The sequence below is a fragment of the Lissotriton helveticus genome, chromosome 1_2, assembly GCF_964261635.1.
Source record: "Lissotriton helveticus chromosome 1_2, aLisHel1.1, whole genome shotgun sequence".
In the NCBI taxonomy this organism is placed as follows: Eukaryota; Metazoa; Chordata; class Amphibia; order Caudata; family Salamandridae; genus Lissotriton; species Lissotriton helveticus.
In genome coordinates this window covers 84,095,689-84,113,184 of record NC_136058.1, presented here as the reverse complement: position 1 = coordinate 84,113,184, position 17,496 = coordinate 84,095,689, and the positions used below count along the sequence as shown (strand labels likewise).

The 17,496-nt window shown below is 46.5% G+C and overlaps 1 protein-coding gene across 1 annotated transcript in view; it reads left to right on the top strand.

The window, feature by feature from the left end:
- The window catches only part of SGIP1 (SH3GL interacting endocytic adaptor 1), a 1,317,316-nt gene that overhangs the window by 1,193,388 nt on the left and 106,432 nt on the right, over positions 1 to 17,496 (top strand). Inside the window, exon 19 of the mRNA XM_078668946.1 lies at positions 9,065 to 9,267. Coding sequence (XP_078525072.1) covers positions 9,065 to 9,267 — 203 coding nt within the window. The remainder of the gene's footprint in view (positions 1 to 9,064; positions 9,268 to 17,496) is intronic.

Sequence of the window (17,496 nt, the reverse complement as noted above, 5' to 3'; positions counted from 1 at the left end):
CTCAGCAAAGGCTGTGTATCCCCTTTCTGCCCCTCATTCTGAGGTTCTCTTGTTCCTCCTTACTTTGGCCCAACAGGGCGCTGCTCTGGGCACTCTAAAGGGCTACCTCTTGGCCTTTTCAGCCTTTCTTACGCTTCCTGATCAGCCTTTTCTGTTCACGTCCCCTTTTGTAAATAGATTACTTAAGTGCATTACTCATCTTTTTCCTCCTGTTCCCTTTGTAATGCCTCAGTGGGACTTGAAATTGCTTCTTACTTTCCTTATCTGCGCTCCCTTTGAGCCGACACAACTGTCCTCTCAGACTTCTCACTCTGAAAGCGGTCTTTCTGGTGGCGATCCCCTCTGCATGCAGGGTGAGTTAGCTACAAGCTCTTTCTTCCAAGCCTCCTTTTATGGCTATTCATCCAGACAAGGTCGTCCTCAGAACTAGACCTTCCTTTTTTCCCAAGGTGGTTACTTCTTTTCACATTGGCCAAACCATCACTTTGCCCACCTTCTTTCCGCCTCCACATCCTTTGAAAGAGGAAGAGAGGCTCCACCGTCTGGATCCAAAACATGCGCTTTCCTTCTACATTGATCGCTTCTAACAATTCCGGTGGACGACCAACTCTTTGTTGGTTATGTGGGCGCTAAGAAAGATTGGGCCGTGCACCAACAGACCATCTCTAAGTGGGTCGTTCTGTGCATCAAAACCTGCTATTCTTTGGCAAAGAAGGAGCCTCCATTGGGGATGCATGCCCATTCCTCCAGGGCGACAGCAGGTACTACTGCTTTGGGACGAGGGGTCCACCTAAATGCCATCTGTCAGGCAGCTATGTGGGTATTGCTGCACACGTTTACGAGACACCACTGCCTGGACAGCCAAGTCCGGAGAGACGGCTTCTTTGGCCGTTCTGTTCTCCAGGACTTTCTGGTATGAACTTGGTTCGCAGACCCACCTCCGGGGTTGGTATTGCTGGGGTATCTATTCTGAGGTAAGGAATATATAACTAACTGTTTCTTTCAGATAAACAAGTTACTTGCCTACGGTAATGATATATCTGTAAGAAACATAGGTTAGTTATAGATTCCTTACTGCCCCACCCATCCTCCCCGCTCTGCGAACTGATTTCCAGGGTTAAGGACTTCCTTTCAGGGCCCTAGTTTTGTGCACCAGTGGTCAGTGTCATGCATGGCTCCGCGCTTCTGGCGTGGACAGAACTGACGTTGGCATGTGAGGGCGGCATCTATGTTGCTAGCGCAAGACTACTAGCCTCCTGCACTCGCGCTGCGTGTAAAACGCTCTACTTTGCATTTTAATACTTTTTAAAACTATTATCCTTTTGATTTGCGTCGAGCGCCCGCTCTGTTTACATTTCCGTTGCCTGCGCCGCTTAGAGGGAATTATAGGGAGATCTTACCCGCATTTAAACTCCTGCACACCCACACTTCGTGGGGTAGAAGGGACTCGGGGGCACTGCATAATCATCGCGCCGGTTTCAGAGCGCCATTTTGGATTGGGGGAAGGTTTTTCCTCACGGAGCGCCATCTTGGGTGAGGGAGAGCCACTCGCCCTGCCAGGACCCACGCATTGGAGGAGGAGGTAATAAAAGTAGGTCCTCCTACCTCGCTTAGGCAGACTACTAGCCTCCTGCACTCGCGCTGCGTGTAAAACGCTCTACTTTGCATTTTAATACTTTTTAAAACTATTATCCTTTTGATTTGCGTCGAGCGCCCGCTCGGTTTACATTTCCTTTGCCTGCGCCGCTTAGAGGGAATTATAGGGAGATCTTACCCGCATTTAAACTCCTGCACACCCACACTTCGTGGGGTAGAAGGGACTCGGGGGCACTGCATAATCATCGCGCCGGTTTCAGAGCGCCATTTTGGATTGGGGGAAGGTTTTTCCTCACGGAGCGCCATCTTGGGTGAGGGAGAGCCACTCGCCCTGCCAGGACCCACGTGATCTATCGGCCTTGGCTCTTAAGATGGCTGCTCGACAAGCGCGCAGCGACGGCGCGCAGCGGGTGCGCCGTAGGGGCGCCGGAGATGCGCCAGAGGTAAGCCCGTTTGCGCCCGTTCGCGCAACGGACGCGCCGGCTGCCGGTCTCCCTGGATTACCACCTCAGGGGACTATCACCTACACTCGAGATGAACTCTTAGGTATTAACACCACTCCCCTGCTAAGTGGATCAGCAGTGGTAGCAGAGAAGCAGACAGACTCGTTTAGGTGTGGCCTTCTAAATGTGAGATCGCTGTGCTCGCATCACGGGGATATTGCCCTCATGATCGACTGCCATGAGTTAGATATTCTACTCATGACAGAGACATGGACAAGCACGGACTGTGCAGTAGAGCTGGGATTGGCCTGCCCCTCCGGATATAAAATCAGGCACATCCCTCGGATTGGTGCTAGAGGAGGAGGACTGGGTTTGATTTTCAGAGAATCAATAGATCTATCCCTGATTGACATCAAGACCATTCCCGGGTGTGAACTATTAGCCTTCTCCCTGAATGGGCAGGGGGGCGTTCTATTTACTAGTCTGCTTTGTTATAGACCTCCATCTAGCCCTATCTCAGCTGTGGCAGGGCTGATTGAGCTAATCCTTGATCTATCCACCTCACGTTCAAGGTTAATGGTACTGGGAGATTTTAATCTCTGGTCAGGCGGCTCTGGAGAGACTGCGCTTACAGACCTGACCCAGACCTGCCTGAGTATTCAGCTGCAGCAGCTAGTTCTCACCCATACCCACGTAAAGGGCCATATACTGGATCTAGTTTTTGCAGATCCAGAGTACGTAATTGTACGGAACATCCTGCCCCAATGCTGGACAGATCATGCGCTGGTGCTTTTCTCCCTTACGCCCAAGGTGGGGCAGGGGAAAAATAGGAATCTAGGTGGGGTCAAAAGTACCAGACAATGGTCAAAACTCCTGAGTCAGTCCCCTCTACCTTTACTACTCTCGGAGGGTTTTACCCTAGAGGAAAACGTAGACTTGAGCTACGAAAGACTCAACCAACGGATCGTGTCCTCACTAGACTCCTTGGCCCCCTTACGGAAAATCAGAAACAGGCCGACTCCGGCTATGCCATGGTTTTCCGAAGAGTTGTTCCAACTTAAACTCCAATGTAAGCGGGCCGAGCGTACCTGGAGAAAGAACTACTCGGACTCCGACCGGGCTCTCTACAAACAGGCCCTGTCCATCTACAAAGCACAGATCAAAAGTGCGAAGGCCAGGTTTCTGGAAGAGTCTTTGCGGGTGGCAGTAAACAAATAACAGACTTTGTTTAAAATCGTGAAGGACCTGTCATGCCCTGCTACCGCGGCCAATGTTATCCCCGCATCTCAGTCTCTGTGTGACTCACTGGCGCAGGCCTTTGAGGATAAAATCGCAGCCATCTTGAACAATCTTGGCGTTACATCTAGCGGTAATCCTCTAAGAGGTAATGAACTGCACCCTGAGCCTATCACAGAAATAACCCCCAGCTTTGCCAAGTTGGACTGTTTTCCATCTCCCACCTTTGAGGAATTTATTTCCTTGGCTCACAGCGTGTCGTCGGGATCACCTTTGGACCCGCTTCCACATAAACACTGGAAGCTGTTCCGGGAAGAACTTTTCCCCCCGCTGTTTGCCATCTGTGATCAGTCCCTGGTTTCAGCACGGGTACCAGACTGCTGGAAATTAGCTGTGGTTTCCCCTCTTCTTAAAAAGGATACCTTGGACCCGGTTTGCCCAGCAAATTATCGACCTATTTCCTTGCTCCCGTTTCCAATAAAAATTCTGGAAAAGTGGGTTACAAAACATCTGTCGAAGTATCTGGAGACCGGGTCCTGCCTGGATGAGGTTCAATTCGGGTTTAGACCGGCTCACGGGACGGAATCAGCGCTGGTGACTGTGTTAGACGATCTTAGGACGTGAGCCGACCATGGAAGAGCAGCCTTTTTAGTGCTGCTCGATATGTCGGCCGCGTTCGACACAGTCAGCCATGAAATTCTGATTAAAAGACTAGAGGAAATGGGGGTAACAGGCCTTGCTCTGAAGTGGCTGACATCATACCTTGGAAATCGTCATCAGGTAGTGTCATTGCCACCTTTCAAATCTGACATCAGGAAAGTGGAGCAAGGGGTCCCACAAGGGTCGGCCATCAGCCCTATCCTCTTTAATTTATATCTGCGGCCTCTGATTGCGTTAATTAGATCTTTCGGCATAGCGGTGATGAATTACGCGGATGACACTCAACTTGTCTTCTTGCTTGAGGGCAAAGAAACAGTGACGCTGGACACCTTCCACCGATGTATGCGCGCAACTGCTGATTGGCTGAATCAGAATTCGTTGCAGTTTAACAGCTCTAAGACAGAAGTCTTACACTGCACTACTGATCGCGTCCCTAGACCGCTCCCGTCGGACTTTTGGCCGCTTTCCTTCCAGAGCACGTCTGTGTCTGCCACCTCGGTCCGCAATCTGGGAGTGATGTTTGGGTCTAACCTCCAACTGGATGCAGCTGTTAATAAAACAGTGAGTAACTGTATGGGACTACTTCGAATGCTGAGGAAGGTCCTTCCGATGCTTCCCTTGGACAGTAGGCCAGAGGTGGTGAGAAGCATTATTGTAAGTCGTTTGGACTACTGTAATGCCCTTTTCCTTGGAGCACCATCTACTTTGACAGGAAAACTGCAATGGGTGCAGAATTTTGCAGCTAAATTAGCGTTGGCTCGTCGCCGTTTTGACTCTTCATCCCAGGCACTAAGGGACCTTCATTGGTTACCGGTCCTTCAGCGGATTGATTTTGAAGCTTTATGTATTGTATTTAGGGCCCTCCATGGACATGGCCCAGTGCCACTACAGAATATGTTTCATTGGTATACTCCGTCCAGATCCCTTCGTTCGGCTTCTGCTTACCTTGCTGTGGTGCCTAAAGTTTTGAGATCGCGACTGGGCGGCCGATCTTTCAGCTTTACGGCAGCCAGGCTATGGAATGCTCTTCCATTAGGATTGAGAAGCACGAACGATCTCAATTCTTTTAAGAAAAACCTAAAAACACATCTCTTTCCTAAGGCTGGGACACACTAGCTCCTTTAAGTCCGCATGGTGCGAAGCAGGTTCCTTTTTAGTCAAAGCACCAGGATACCCGTTGGGTGACAAGACATGTGCTATAAAAGAGTACCAATACATACATACATACATACATCATCCTGGCGATCACAACGCCGATGATGAACGTGGAGTCGACCAACACCACCTTCCGACGCACAGGGTTACTGCTGACGAAAAACTTTCCAGATCCAGCCTGACTCCTGGGGGTAAGTCTAAGGTAAGGAATTTTATAACTAACCTATGTTGCTTGCATATATATTGTTACCAAAGGTAAGTAACTTGTTTTTATACCACAAATCTAGCCAAAAGGCAGCAGAGCGCTATATTTAATGCATAAATCGGCCATGGAGATCAAACGTTCAGTCTCATGATGTTCCCAGCTGGAAGGATTAGTGTTGGGGTCTCTGATGAAGGAAGAACTAGCCCTTGTTGTTTGGTGTGGTGATCCCATTATGGCTTGATTGACTCATAAGACTTCTTGGCCTAGGTAGTTTTTTCAGTGCTGTCTTCGGTGCCATTATGTTTCTTAGTACTGAGGGTCCAAGGAATTCCTGATCCTGTACAAACACAGTTCAATGCTGGTCACCCATGTGTGCAAGCATAGACTGCTATTATGAGAGTGCTTTTTGCCAGGCCATATGCCAAAGCAATTAAGCACCCATTGGCAAAGCCAATAGGTCTGTGCTTCCATATTAAAGGGAATGCCTGTTAGCTTTGCCAGCGCTTGTTAGCACAGCAGGCATGTGACAACATCACATTTCGAAAGGCAAAAGTGTTTCATTGATAAAGGGCATTTGCATAGATTGTATAATGATTTAATGACGATATCTATAGAAAAGCCAACATTGAAAAAAATGTATTGCTATTTATGCCTTTTATCAAAATTATAATAAAAGAAAAGGATCCAATAAAAAGGATCTTCTGGATCCAGTTAAAGGTCTCTTGGACAGAGGAGCTGTGCATTATTTGGTTTACCATACTGTTGGACTTGGCCCTTTTTGCAGGGTCATCCCGAACTTTTTGCCTACCTCCTCGTCTTTTTTCTGACCTGGTGTTGGTGGTTGTAGGACTCTGGGCACTTTAACACTGTTGTCCAGTGTAAAGTGCGTGTGCTCTCTGTGGTACACATGGTCAGATTGGTCAACCCTGTTTGGCGTATTTAATTTACCTGTCAGTCCCTTGTAAAGTAGTATCTCAGATACCCCGGCCCAGTAAATGACATGCTACTGGTGGGCTTGCAGCACTGATTGCGCCACCCACCAAAGTAACCTTTCAAACCTGTCTCAGGCCTCTGTTATTGCAGGGCCTCTGCGCGCAGTTTTACTGCCGCTGTGACGTGGCACGCAAAGTGGTTGTAAGTCAAAGGTAGGACATGTACCATAAGTGTGTGACATGTCCTGGTAGTGACAAACAGACATTTTGGTTTCTCACTGGGGTGAGGCTGCCCTCTCATAGCAATGGATTGGGGATTTCAGTGCTAATTCCTGATATGAGAGGAGCAGTGTGGTCTAGTTTGGTATGTTTGGAATAGTAATAATACATTCTGCTTAATGGTGTGCGCAGAATTATGATCACTATTTTAGAAATGCCACTTTTAGAAGTTGGCATTTCTGTGTGCTATGTTTTTGCCTGCCTGATGTGTATTGCATGTCTGGCTGTGGAGTGACTGGGGCTGGCGAGGTGTGTGGCTCCAGAGGGGCTGGGTGAGTCCGCGCTAGGCTGAATGGGCAGATCTGCATTTGGAGTAGTGGGAGGAGTAGCCCCTGACCCTGAATAGGTCTGTGCCTGCCTTGTTCACTGCTGGCTCTGCCCCCCCCCCCGTGGTGTCTCTGAAGACGGAGCCCAACCTGACAAAGGAAGTTGTGAGCACTGTACACAAAGTGATTCTGTACCCCCAGAACCATTTGGGACTGGTTCCCGTGCCCTTTGCCAGGGTAGAACAAAGACAGAACATAGTATAAATATTGGGGTTGTGACCCCATGTAAGGTGTGCTATTTGGGGGCTTGTTCTGTACCTGCTGGGCCCCAGGAGGAACCTCCACGAGGGGCTGCCACTCTGCTGGAGGGCTGTGTGAGCTGGCCTGCCTGGGCCCAGCTTTGCCCGGTGTGCCCTTGAACCCAGCGTGGGGTCCTTGCTAGATTCACCCCTTTGCCTTGGGGATAACGCTGCTCGGTCCTGCTGTCATGGACCAGCTGGATGCTGCTGGGGCCACAGGTGGCGTAAGGAGCACCTCGGACCTTTTGGGCTCCAAAGCGTTGGGCCGCGCACTATCCCGAGGTAACCCCGGTATGGGGATTCCCCTGTCCTGCAGCTGCAGAAGGTGGAGCGGGAGCCCACCCCGCATTTATGGTGTCCCGAGAAGCGCCACACCACGAGCGGTGTCCCGGAAGTCAGGCAAGCTGCCTGGTGGTAGGCAGGGCTGCATAAGGGAGCCGTGGACCAATCCAGGCGGACGACGCTGCCGGAAGTCAGGCAGGAGCAAGCCCTGACAGGAGCCCACCCGCACTTATGAGCAACCCCGAGAGGGACCGGAGCCTCGCGGGCTCCTGGCCGAAGTCCTGTGTCACAGGAAAGGGACCGGGCAAAGTAAGGAGAGGCCCCGTGAGTGGGGGCTGCCAGGCTAATGGTCGGTGCCTGGAACCTGCACATCAGAAGCCCCAGTGAGTGGGGCTGAGCCTGGAGCATTGTTGGTGCTGTGAATAAGGCACCCGAAGAGCCCCGTTAAAGAGGGCTTTCAAGGCACGGTTGGTGCCAGAGTTTTGTTTCTGTCACAGCTGCACCGTAAGAGCGTGGGCAGCTGCAACGAGGGGGCACTTTTTGTTTAGAAGTCCCGGAGTGGGGCTTAGAGGCACAGTGGTGCCAGGGCTGATTTTCTCAGCTACACTTCGAGAGTGCAGGCCGCTGCAATAACGGGGGCCGGCCATTTATAATAGCGAGGAAGGGGTAGGATGCACCACCCATCCCGCTGTGCATCACAGACATCGGTCTGCTGCATTGGCAGCCGGAGGGCCTGGTAGAAGGCCCGGTGGAAGGCCCTACGATTATCACGCCCTGACTTTTGGGACAGAGGGCATTTGGGACAGCTCCGACGGGCCCCAAGGAAGGCCAGTTTGTCTGGGGTCATTTTGGTGGTATTGGTAGGGCACAAGGCCCTAAAAGGATGTGTTTATGCCTGAGGTGATGTGGGCACCGAGGGAGTGTTACTATGGTGCACTTCTAAAATGTGATTTATGCCTAATGTGTTTATGCATAATATGTTTCCACTAAATACTGTATCTTACCAGTAGTCACTGGTTGTTTTATTACTTACCTGTTCTTATGGTTTTGACAGTGGCCCAATTGGCCCTGTTCTGTATGTAATCCCCTGTGAAGTATTGCCTAGTGCCAGGTGGCACAGTGTACATTTGTGATTATGGCTCTAATGTGTTTATGATACTACAAAGGCTATTTTTTATATAACCTTGTGTGGAGCTTCTTTTGTGGTGTGCCTAGGGTGTCGCTGCTGTGTGTGTGTGTTGCGCAAACGCTTTACATCTTGCCTGCTCGTACCAACATACCAAGGGTGTCGCAGGGGTTATCTTCAGGGTGTAACTCCCTTGCACTGACTAGAGTGGTGGTTTCTGCCTGGCTCAGGCACAAGGCCTAGCCTACCAGAAATCCAATTTTTAACACATACTGAATGTTTGTTGGCAATTTCTGATTCTCACAAATGTAATTTCAATTGTTTCAACTGGCTAAATGTATGGGCCTCTATCTAGTCTTGCCACAAACATATAACAGTCATAGTTTTGGAAATTTGCACAATGAAACCAACCCTCCTTAAACCCAAGCCAACCGCTGTGAAGTACACGTGAGAATCGCTAGGTGCAGGTACCACCACCTTTGTGGTTCTGCGACTGGTATTTGTTTTGGTGGGGAAGATTCAATGTTATTGCTTTAATAGAGTGTTTAGTTTAAAGTAACTACGTTTTGTTTTTAATGTTATCAGGTATCTTCTCAAGGTCTCCAGTCTACTCCTCTGAACCTTGCAGTGAGCTGGCGGTGTGAACCAACAAGCACCGATCTACGTATAGACTACAAGTATAACTCGGAAGCGATGACTACACCGGTCGCTCTCAACAATGTCCAGTTCATTATTCCCATTGATGGAGGAGTAAACAAACTCCAGGCTGTGCTTCCACCAGCAGTTTGGTAAGAAAATGTTGATGTCTGTCTGCAGCCTTAAAATCCATACTTTGTAGTGCTTGTTGTCCTATAATGAATGCCTGGATATTCAATTTTGATCCATATAAAAGCTTTTAAATAAGTTAGTGAGCCTACATTAGTCCTCCACTATGAGTCTCTTAAAATTCGTCCAGGTTAGGGAACATCTGTGAACTTAAACTTGTACGTTAAATGTTTGTTATAGCATAATGTAATAAAATTGGTTTGGGCAGGATGTAGATGGGGCGTGTTTAACTGCGTTCTTCAGGAAGTTAAAGGTGCAGTTTGTGTTCCAGCGTTGCAAAATAAAAATATCTTTTAATAGAGCTGATTTAAAAATCATCTTTTAATTTGTGTTTGTTCTTAATTTGCATTCAGTTGCGGCCATAAAATTGGTGCTCTAGCTTGTATCGTGAAGACTAAAGTAGAAATAACTTTGCAGCTGAGATTAAGGCTACATTATTCAAGCAAATGTTCCATTGTAGTTGAATTTTACTTTTTACAAATTAGAAAAGTGAAGGCAAGTGGTTTGTGCTGCTGCTGTCATTGTAGAGAAATAGATCAGGGAATGTACCATTGATGATAGGGGTAGCGCTTTCAACTGAAGTTTTGATCTTACTCAGCCCAAGTGTTTTGAAGTGGTCGTCCTTAGCATGATGCCGCCTACCCTTGGCATAATGCCTACTCTGGTATAATATTGCTAATTCTTTACAGATTGTGGGCATCCTTGGCATGGTTGTACTCGCTCCTGGCCTACTACTCACACTGGCATATGGATTGTCATGCTTGACATGATGGAGACATCATTGGCTTGTGGCTGGCCTTGGCCAGTGCTGTAGGAGTCTGTAAACTGTGCCTAGCTCTGCTAAGTCCTCGGTTTGTTAATTTTGGGTGATTTTTAATTACCCTTTCCCCTCTGAATAGAATCTGAGTCATGACATATAACTGAGAATTGACTCTGCTGAGGCTAGCTAAAAAACAGAAAGAAACTAAATATAAAGATTTTGTGAATCGGCAAGTCGAATTGCAAGTTCAAAAAAAGTTTTTTAAACTGGCTGCGATATCTGTTGCTTCCCAAACATTTTTAGAGAGAACATGCACCATTTTTGCAACCATTCCTTCAAAGTTTTCTTAGGAAGCTGAATCTTAACACACCCAAAGAGGATCAGGCTTGCTTGGAAATCCCCTCTCTGTCTCAAAACTCATGCAAAATATCCAGTAATGTAAATACCTTCTGACAAATTACAGTGAACGGGCTTTCTTGCATCTTAAGTAGTACAGATAGACGTTGTTAAAGAAAGAGGTTTAAAATGCCAGAGCTGAAGTCCTCATACACCAGCAGTGGCTGAAGAGAGCTAACCAAAAGAACCAAAAATGGAAGATCGCTGAACCAAAGGGTACTTAAACACCACAGAGGAGTAAGTAAATTAAACTTTTTTTCAACTGGGCAGGATGCACAGCACAGGTCACTTCGCACACCAACTCCAACCGTCTTTTCCTCACGATCACCGCACGTTCCCTAGCAACCTACCTTTTTTTACATCAATACATTCTACATTTGCCCAACACTATACACCTCCCCCTCACATAAACATAACTAGAACCATATGCATTTTGATCAACCGGCCAACCCCACCAAACAAATATACAAAATAAAAAGATACACAAAGTATCAAATGTTAGCAACAATTGAAATACAGTGGTAATCATTAACGCTTTAGGACGCCGTGTGATCCTTTTCGGTCTTATACTCATTTCTTCCAAAACCCTCTTTTGACCGAGTCAGTCCTTGGAGTATCCAGTGGTTACCATTTTGTCCGTGTTTACCTCCACACATTCCTCTATTGAGCCATCTTCCGGTTCTACCTCATGTTCTAACCATACTGTAAACTGTGCCTTGCCACATCCCTCATTTATGTTGCAAGGTGCACACAATGACCTTACTGTTTTAAAAACGTGTACCTCCCACGAAATGTCACTCCTGCATGCAAGTTGAATGGCAGCTTTTAAAACTCTATTAAACCACTCTACCATTCCATTATTGTACAATGAAGTAGTTCTGTGAGTAATCCCACACCCACTCAAATACAGTTTCATCCTGTCTGATGTAAATTGTACTCCATTGTCACGTATAATAACAGCAGGGGTACACTCATTAAGGAAAACTTCATCAAAAAACTTCAAAACTGTTTCAGTGTCTAACTTCTTGATAATCTTTATAATTGGCCACTTAGAAAAAACATCCATTAGTGTAATGATATATTTCCCTGAACTGCGCACAGGGCCCATAATGTCCACTGCTACACATTCCCACAGACTGTCAGGACAAACAAAATCACTCATGGGGGGGCCTACAAGTTTTAAGCATTTTATCAGCTGACCTACAAATCCCACATTGTCTCACTTCTCGTTCCTCATCTATATCCACTCCTGGCCACCACTAGTTGACACTCTTGACACTAGACTTCATCTTTACAATCCCTAAATTTCCTTCATGACATAAAAAAATTATTATTTTTCTTAGAACCTCTGGGGAACTAACCTTTCTCCACTTAACACATTCAACTTGTTACTTGCTAACTCATTTCTCACCTCCTAAAAAGGTCTTCCCTCCCTTAATTCACTCTTCAACGGCCAACCTTCATTTATTATTTATCCTTTATTTATTGCACCATCAGGATTCAAGCAAGCCGGGCCGAAGACGGCTGAAATGCCAGAAACCGGTCCCCGGAAGCTTGTTTCCTTCCCAGTGTAAGAATTGGCTTTTGTAGTCTGGTCTGCCCTGTTCCCATGATGCACTGGGCCAGGGACAGACTAATTTGCATACAGCCAGGTTCTGAAACTGGGATGGTGCAATGAGCTAAAAAACGGTGTTGGATCTAGCCCTGATCTCTTGACTGGGTGAGAGTATTCTGCTTAATTCAGAGACTCTGTCCATCCCCACCCCTTGTTGTAAATATTTTTGTCCACCCTAAGCGTGGAAGGGTATACTCAGATGCGAGTCCCTTGCTCATTGCACCATCAGGATTCAAGCAAGCCGGGCCGAAGACGGCTGAAATGCCAGAAACCGGTCCCCGGAAGCTTGTTTCCTTCCCAGTGTAAGAATTGGCTTTTGTAGTCTGGTCTGCCCTGTTCCCATGATGCACTGGGCCAGGGACAGACTAATTTGCATACAGCCAGGTTCTGAAACTGGGATGGTGCAATGAGCTAAAAAACGGTGTTGGATCTAGCCCTGATCTCTTGACTGGGTGAGAGTATTCTGCTTAATTCAGAGACTCTGTCCATCCCCACCCCTTGTTGTAAATATTTTTGTCCACCCTAAGCGTGGAAGGGTATACTCAGATGTGAGTCCCTTGCTCATTGCACCATCAGGATTCAAGCAAGCCGGGCCGAAGACGGCTGAAATGCCAGAAACCGGTCCCCGGAAGCTTGTTTCCTTCCCAGTGTAAGAATTGGCTTTTGTAGTCTGGTCTGCCCTGTTCCCATGATGCACTGGGCCAGGGACAGACTAATTTGCATACAGCCAGGTTCTGAAACTGGGATGGTGCAATGAGCTAAAAAACGGTGTTGGATCTAGCCCTGATCTCTTGACTGGGTGAGAGTATTCTGCTTAATTCAGAGACTCTGTCCATCCCCACCCCTTGTTGTAAATATATTCATTTACACATTCATTGACCTTTGTAAGTATCATCTTTTTTACATTCCTCATCCCATTCTTCTTTACTAAAGCCCTGCCCCCATTTTCCCACACCAAAACCCACCTTTGCTTCTTCAAGTAAATTATATTGATGTTCAGACATTTGTATAGGCATGTGAGACAGGAAGGCTGCAACTGCATTCTTTCTTCCTGGTATGTACTCGATTTATATATATATATATATATATATATATATATATATATAATCTAACATTCTCATAGAAATGCGGGCTAACCCAGATGACACGTTGACCATACCCACTTTACTTTAACTAGAGGCTTATTGTCACAATTAAAGTAACCTCTTTCCCCCAAATGAATGAACGAAAATGTTCCCATGCACACCCAAAGCCTCACGCTTAATCACCGCACATTTTTCTTCCGCCGAAGAAAGGGACCTTGAGGCATGCGCAACAATTACTTCCTTCCCTTCATCGTACTGCGACATTACTGCCCCAATGCCTATGCTCCTAGCATGTGTTGTGATCAAACTTTTACTCAGGGGATCAAATCTTTTAAATGTAGGAGCTGCTTAAATCACATTTTTAAGATCAACAAACTCCCTCTCACATTACTCAGACCATACAAATTTAATTTTGACCTTAAGTAAGTTGTCTGATATGAAATGTCCTCATGGAGAAATTCTTAACAAATTTAGAGAAAAACTGTACCAACCCGAGGAACAATTTCACCTCCTCTTAAAATTTGGTACTTGGGCATCTCTAATAGCTTCCACCAGTTTACTCTTTGGTTGAATCCCTACCACACTTATCTCATGTCCCAGGTATGTAATCTGTCTCTCAGCAAATTTACTCTTAGAATACTCCACTGTGAGATCAAATATGTCTAGCAAAGACATGACTAATTTAAGGTTAGAGTCATGCTCATTCCTGTCTTTCCCCATAACCAATATGTCGTCCTGAAATACTAACACCTGGCTATACTGACTAAAAATGTAAATCATCAATCGTTGGAACACCGCTGCTGCGGAGGCAAGCCCAAACTGCATCCTTTTATACTGGAAACAAACCTCATGTGTAATAAACGAAGTGTACCTTTTGCTTTCCTCGCATAAGGGAATTTGGTGGTATGCTTGCGATAAATCAATCGTGGAGAAAAATTCCATGCCTCTAGTCCTGGTTAATAACTCGTTATTTCTGGTAATGGGAACTGGTCAATTAAAATATTATCAGTGAGATGGCGCAAATCGATACATAATCTGATTTTACCACCAGCTTTTCGGGCAACGACTGCCGGAGCAACCCACTCTGCAGACTCAATCGGTTCTATGATATCCTCCCTGACAAGAAGTTTCAATTCACCTTCCAATATTGGAATATTTCTAAGCTAAGCTTATGAATTTTGGGTATAGCATTCTCCTTCAGTATTATATTGTGCTCAAAACCAGCCATCCTTCCAACATTCTTTGCAAACACTCTTGGGAATTCCTCACTTTTTTTCCCAAGGACTTCCCCATCATCCAGTACAAGTGCTCATTCAACCCCATTAGGATCCAAAATAATGTTGAAATTTCTTTGGTCCTTCCTTCCCAACACTGAAGGACCTTTCCTGGAGGCATACACTTTACAGATCGGTTTCCTGGTCTTAAATCTCAAAACAAGATTCCAATACCCTAACGTTTTTTAACGTTTCACTGTTATAACTCTCAAGTGTAATGTCTGTTTCAAACAGGTGCAACCCCAATTTCTTCTCAAATTTGTCTTTCTATACCAACTCATTCACAATAGTAAATTGAACTGGAATCTGTAGCAATGGTGATTCCTACACCTCCGAATTTCATGTAGCACATGGGTTCACTTTTGTCATTGCCACTCTCGATATTCAAAACCACCTTTCCTCTCACATTCAACACACCTGCATTATTTGTATCCCCATCCTCCTCACTCGTGGAGTCTGTTTCTACCTCCCCAATGCACTTGACTTTCTCTTGTTTAGTGACTTTTGTTTACAAACTCGAGTAAAATGCCCAATTTTCTCACAAGCGCTGCATTTTTCCTTAATTGGGGTACAATTTCTATCATTCGCTAGATTATTCTTACTATCACACCTATAACAACGTAACTCCTTGCTCACATTGGTTTTCCTATCCTCTCTCTTGACCACATCTTTACCAGCTTTAGCCACATTGGATTTGATAACCTTGGATTTGTTAGGTATGACTCTCGCTACAACCTGTAGTTGTTTCTCCGCTGCCTTAGCACATCTTCCAGATAGTTCAGCTTTTCAATAGACAGGACATCTTTCAAAAGACTACCTTCACTAATCCATAATCTTTCTTGGATCATGAGCATGCATCACCACCTGATCCCTTATAAGTTACTCCTGTATACCACCAAAACGACAGTCCAATGCAAGTTTTTTCATTGCAGATACATATTCATCAATAGACTCACTCGGTTCTTGTTTTCTGTGGAAGAACTTGTAGACAAGCGTGTTAAACCAATACAGACTTCTGGCGAAAAATAAGCATCTAGTTGTCTAAGGAATTCACAAAAAACATTTTCATTCCCTACATTATCCTCTCTAGAGAATTGATTATATATTCTCAACCGCTCCGGACCTAAGGAGTGAAGAAGTAATCCTTTCTTCCTCTCAGCTGACAATTTGTTTGCATGGTCTGTTGTAGTAATATAATTAAAAAAATATTCCTTCCACTGTAACCAAAGAACTGGTGGTTCTCCAGGAATACACAAAAATGCCTTAGGTGGGTTCACCATAATACCTGGCGCAGGAGTTGCCACGATGCAAGTGGTCTAGTTTTAAGGATAGCCTCAGTCTAATCTTCACCACCAATATGAAGCACCACAGGACTGAGGAGAGGCCGAAGGGCAGTGCTCGAAACTCTAAAATCTGCCTTTTCCAAGCAAACTGGAGATATCTCCTGTGAGGAGGGAAAATGGGGACTGTCAGAAAAGCGTCCTTCAGGTCGAGTCTGACCATCTAATCCCCTGGCAGGAGCATGTGCCAGAGTAGGTGGATCCCCTCCATCTTGTTGTGGCGGTAAACCAGACACTCGTTGAATTCCTTTAGATTAATAACCGGCCTGAAGCCTTTGTCTTTTTTCTGTTCTAGGAAGAGTTGCTGAGAAAGCCATTTGGATGAAAAGCCGACCTGCAAATAGCACCTTTCCTTAGAAGTTCTGAAACCTCTGCTTCTATCAATCTCTCCTCTTCTGCTGAGAAATGTAAGGGTCGTGGGCGCACCACCTGAATGGGGGGCGCCTTGAAACTCTGTGTGAAATCCTCTTACAGTCTGCAATACCCACGGGTCTGATGTAATCTTTCCCCAATTGTGAGACAAGAGTAGGAACCTCCCCCTAGATCTTGAAGGGAAGGGTCATTCTTACCAGAGGGATCTGCAGGGCCGTTAGTGCCTCCTCAGTTCTGCCCTTTCCCTCTTCCGGAAGCTCTGCTGGGATAAAAGGATCCCTCGGCCGACGTTCCAGCCATTATTTTGTCGTTGATGACCTCTGTTGGAGGGTCCTTGCTTCTGGATGCGTCCGGAGGAGCGACCCCTGCCTCTTCCGGCCTGGCAAAAACCCGTCCTGGAAATATCTTTTTAATGGAGGCCTGAGCCTTATCCAGGGCTGAAAAGGTGGTGACAAATTTGTTATGCTCCTTGACAAAAGGTTCACCAAAGAGTTTACCTTGAGCCACAGGGCCCGATTCAGAGGTTGCTAGGTCCCTTAATTTGGGGTAAATCTTTATAAGGAGGGATCTTCTTCTCTCAGCTGCCAGGGCACAATTTGCGTTGCCTAGAAGGCCCACTGTGCCCAACCAGTGACTATGTCCGTAGACAAAGGGGATCCACACTCGTTTGAACGTTCCGCCAGTTGGATGATTTGGGTCAAGGGCTTTACCACATCCAGGAGTTTATCCTGACAATTTCTCCAGGATCTGTCTATTCCTTTTTTGGGATCTCTCATATATTTGGAGAAAAAAGTAGAGAGCTTCTCATCTATTTCTGGAGTGTGTGCCACTTTCCCTTTGAGCGAGGGCCTGGGACATTCCCCCTCATACTAGTCCTAATTTCCCTGTCCAGAGGTTGATTGATTTTTGCCGCCACATACTCTGCCACCTTGGAGTCAGGGATCAACTCTGCCGACCTAGGGTGATAAATCTGAGTAGGTTTGAACATGTCAGAGTGTCCTCTGTCCCCCTCCTGGGACTCAGAGGAATGAGAACCTGGCCGCCAGGGACGACCCGAGCCCCTATCCTCGTCGGAGGAGCGATCTCCCTCCGATACACCTTCCCCCTCAAGGGAAAGACTGCCGTCGGGGTCCAAATTTGGGGCAACAGTGTTGCAGATTTCTCTGGGCTCCTCCTCCTCCCGACAGGGTGCGTGTTTGAGCGTTTGCGCACTCCTTAGGAATGTTTCTCTAAGCTTGTCAAACCCTTACAAGTGCCCCACGTGACGCTTCATGGCCTTTCTATTCCCGACTTGTGAGCCACTGGGACCCGCCTCGGCAAAATTGGGATTGCTTCACACCACTGGGATGC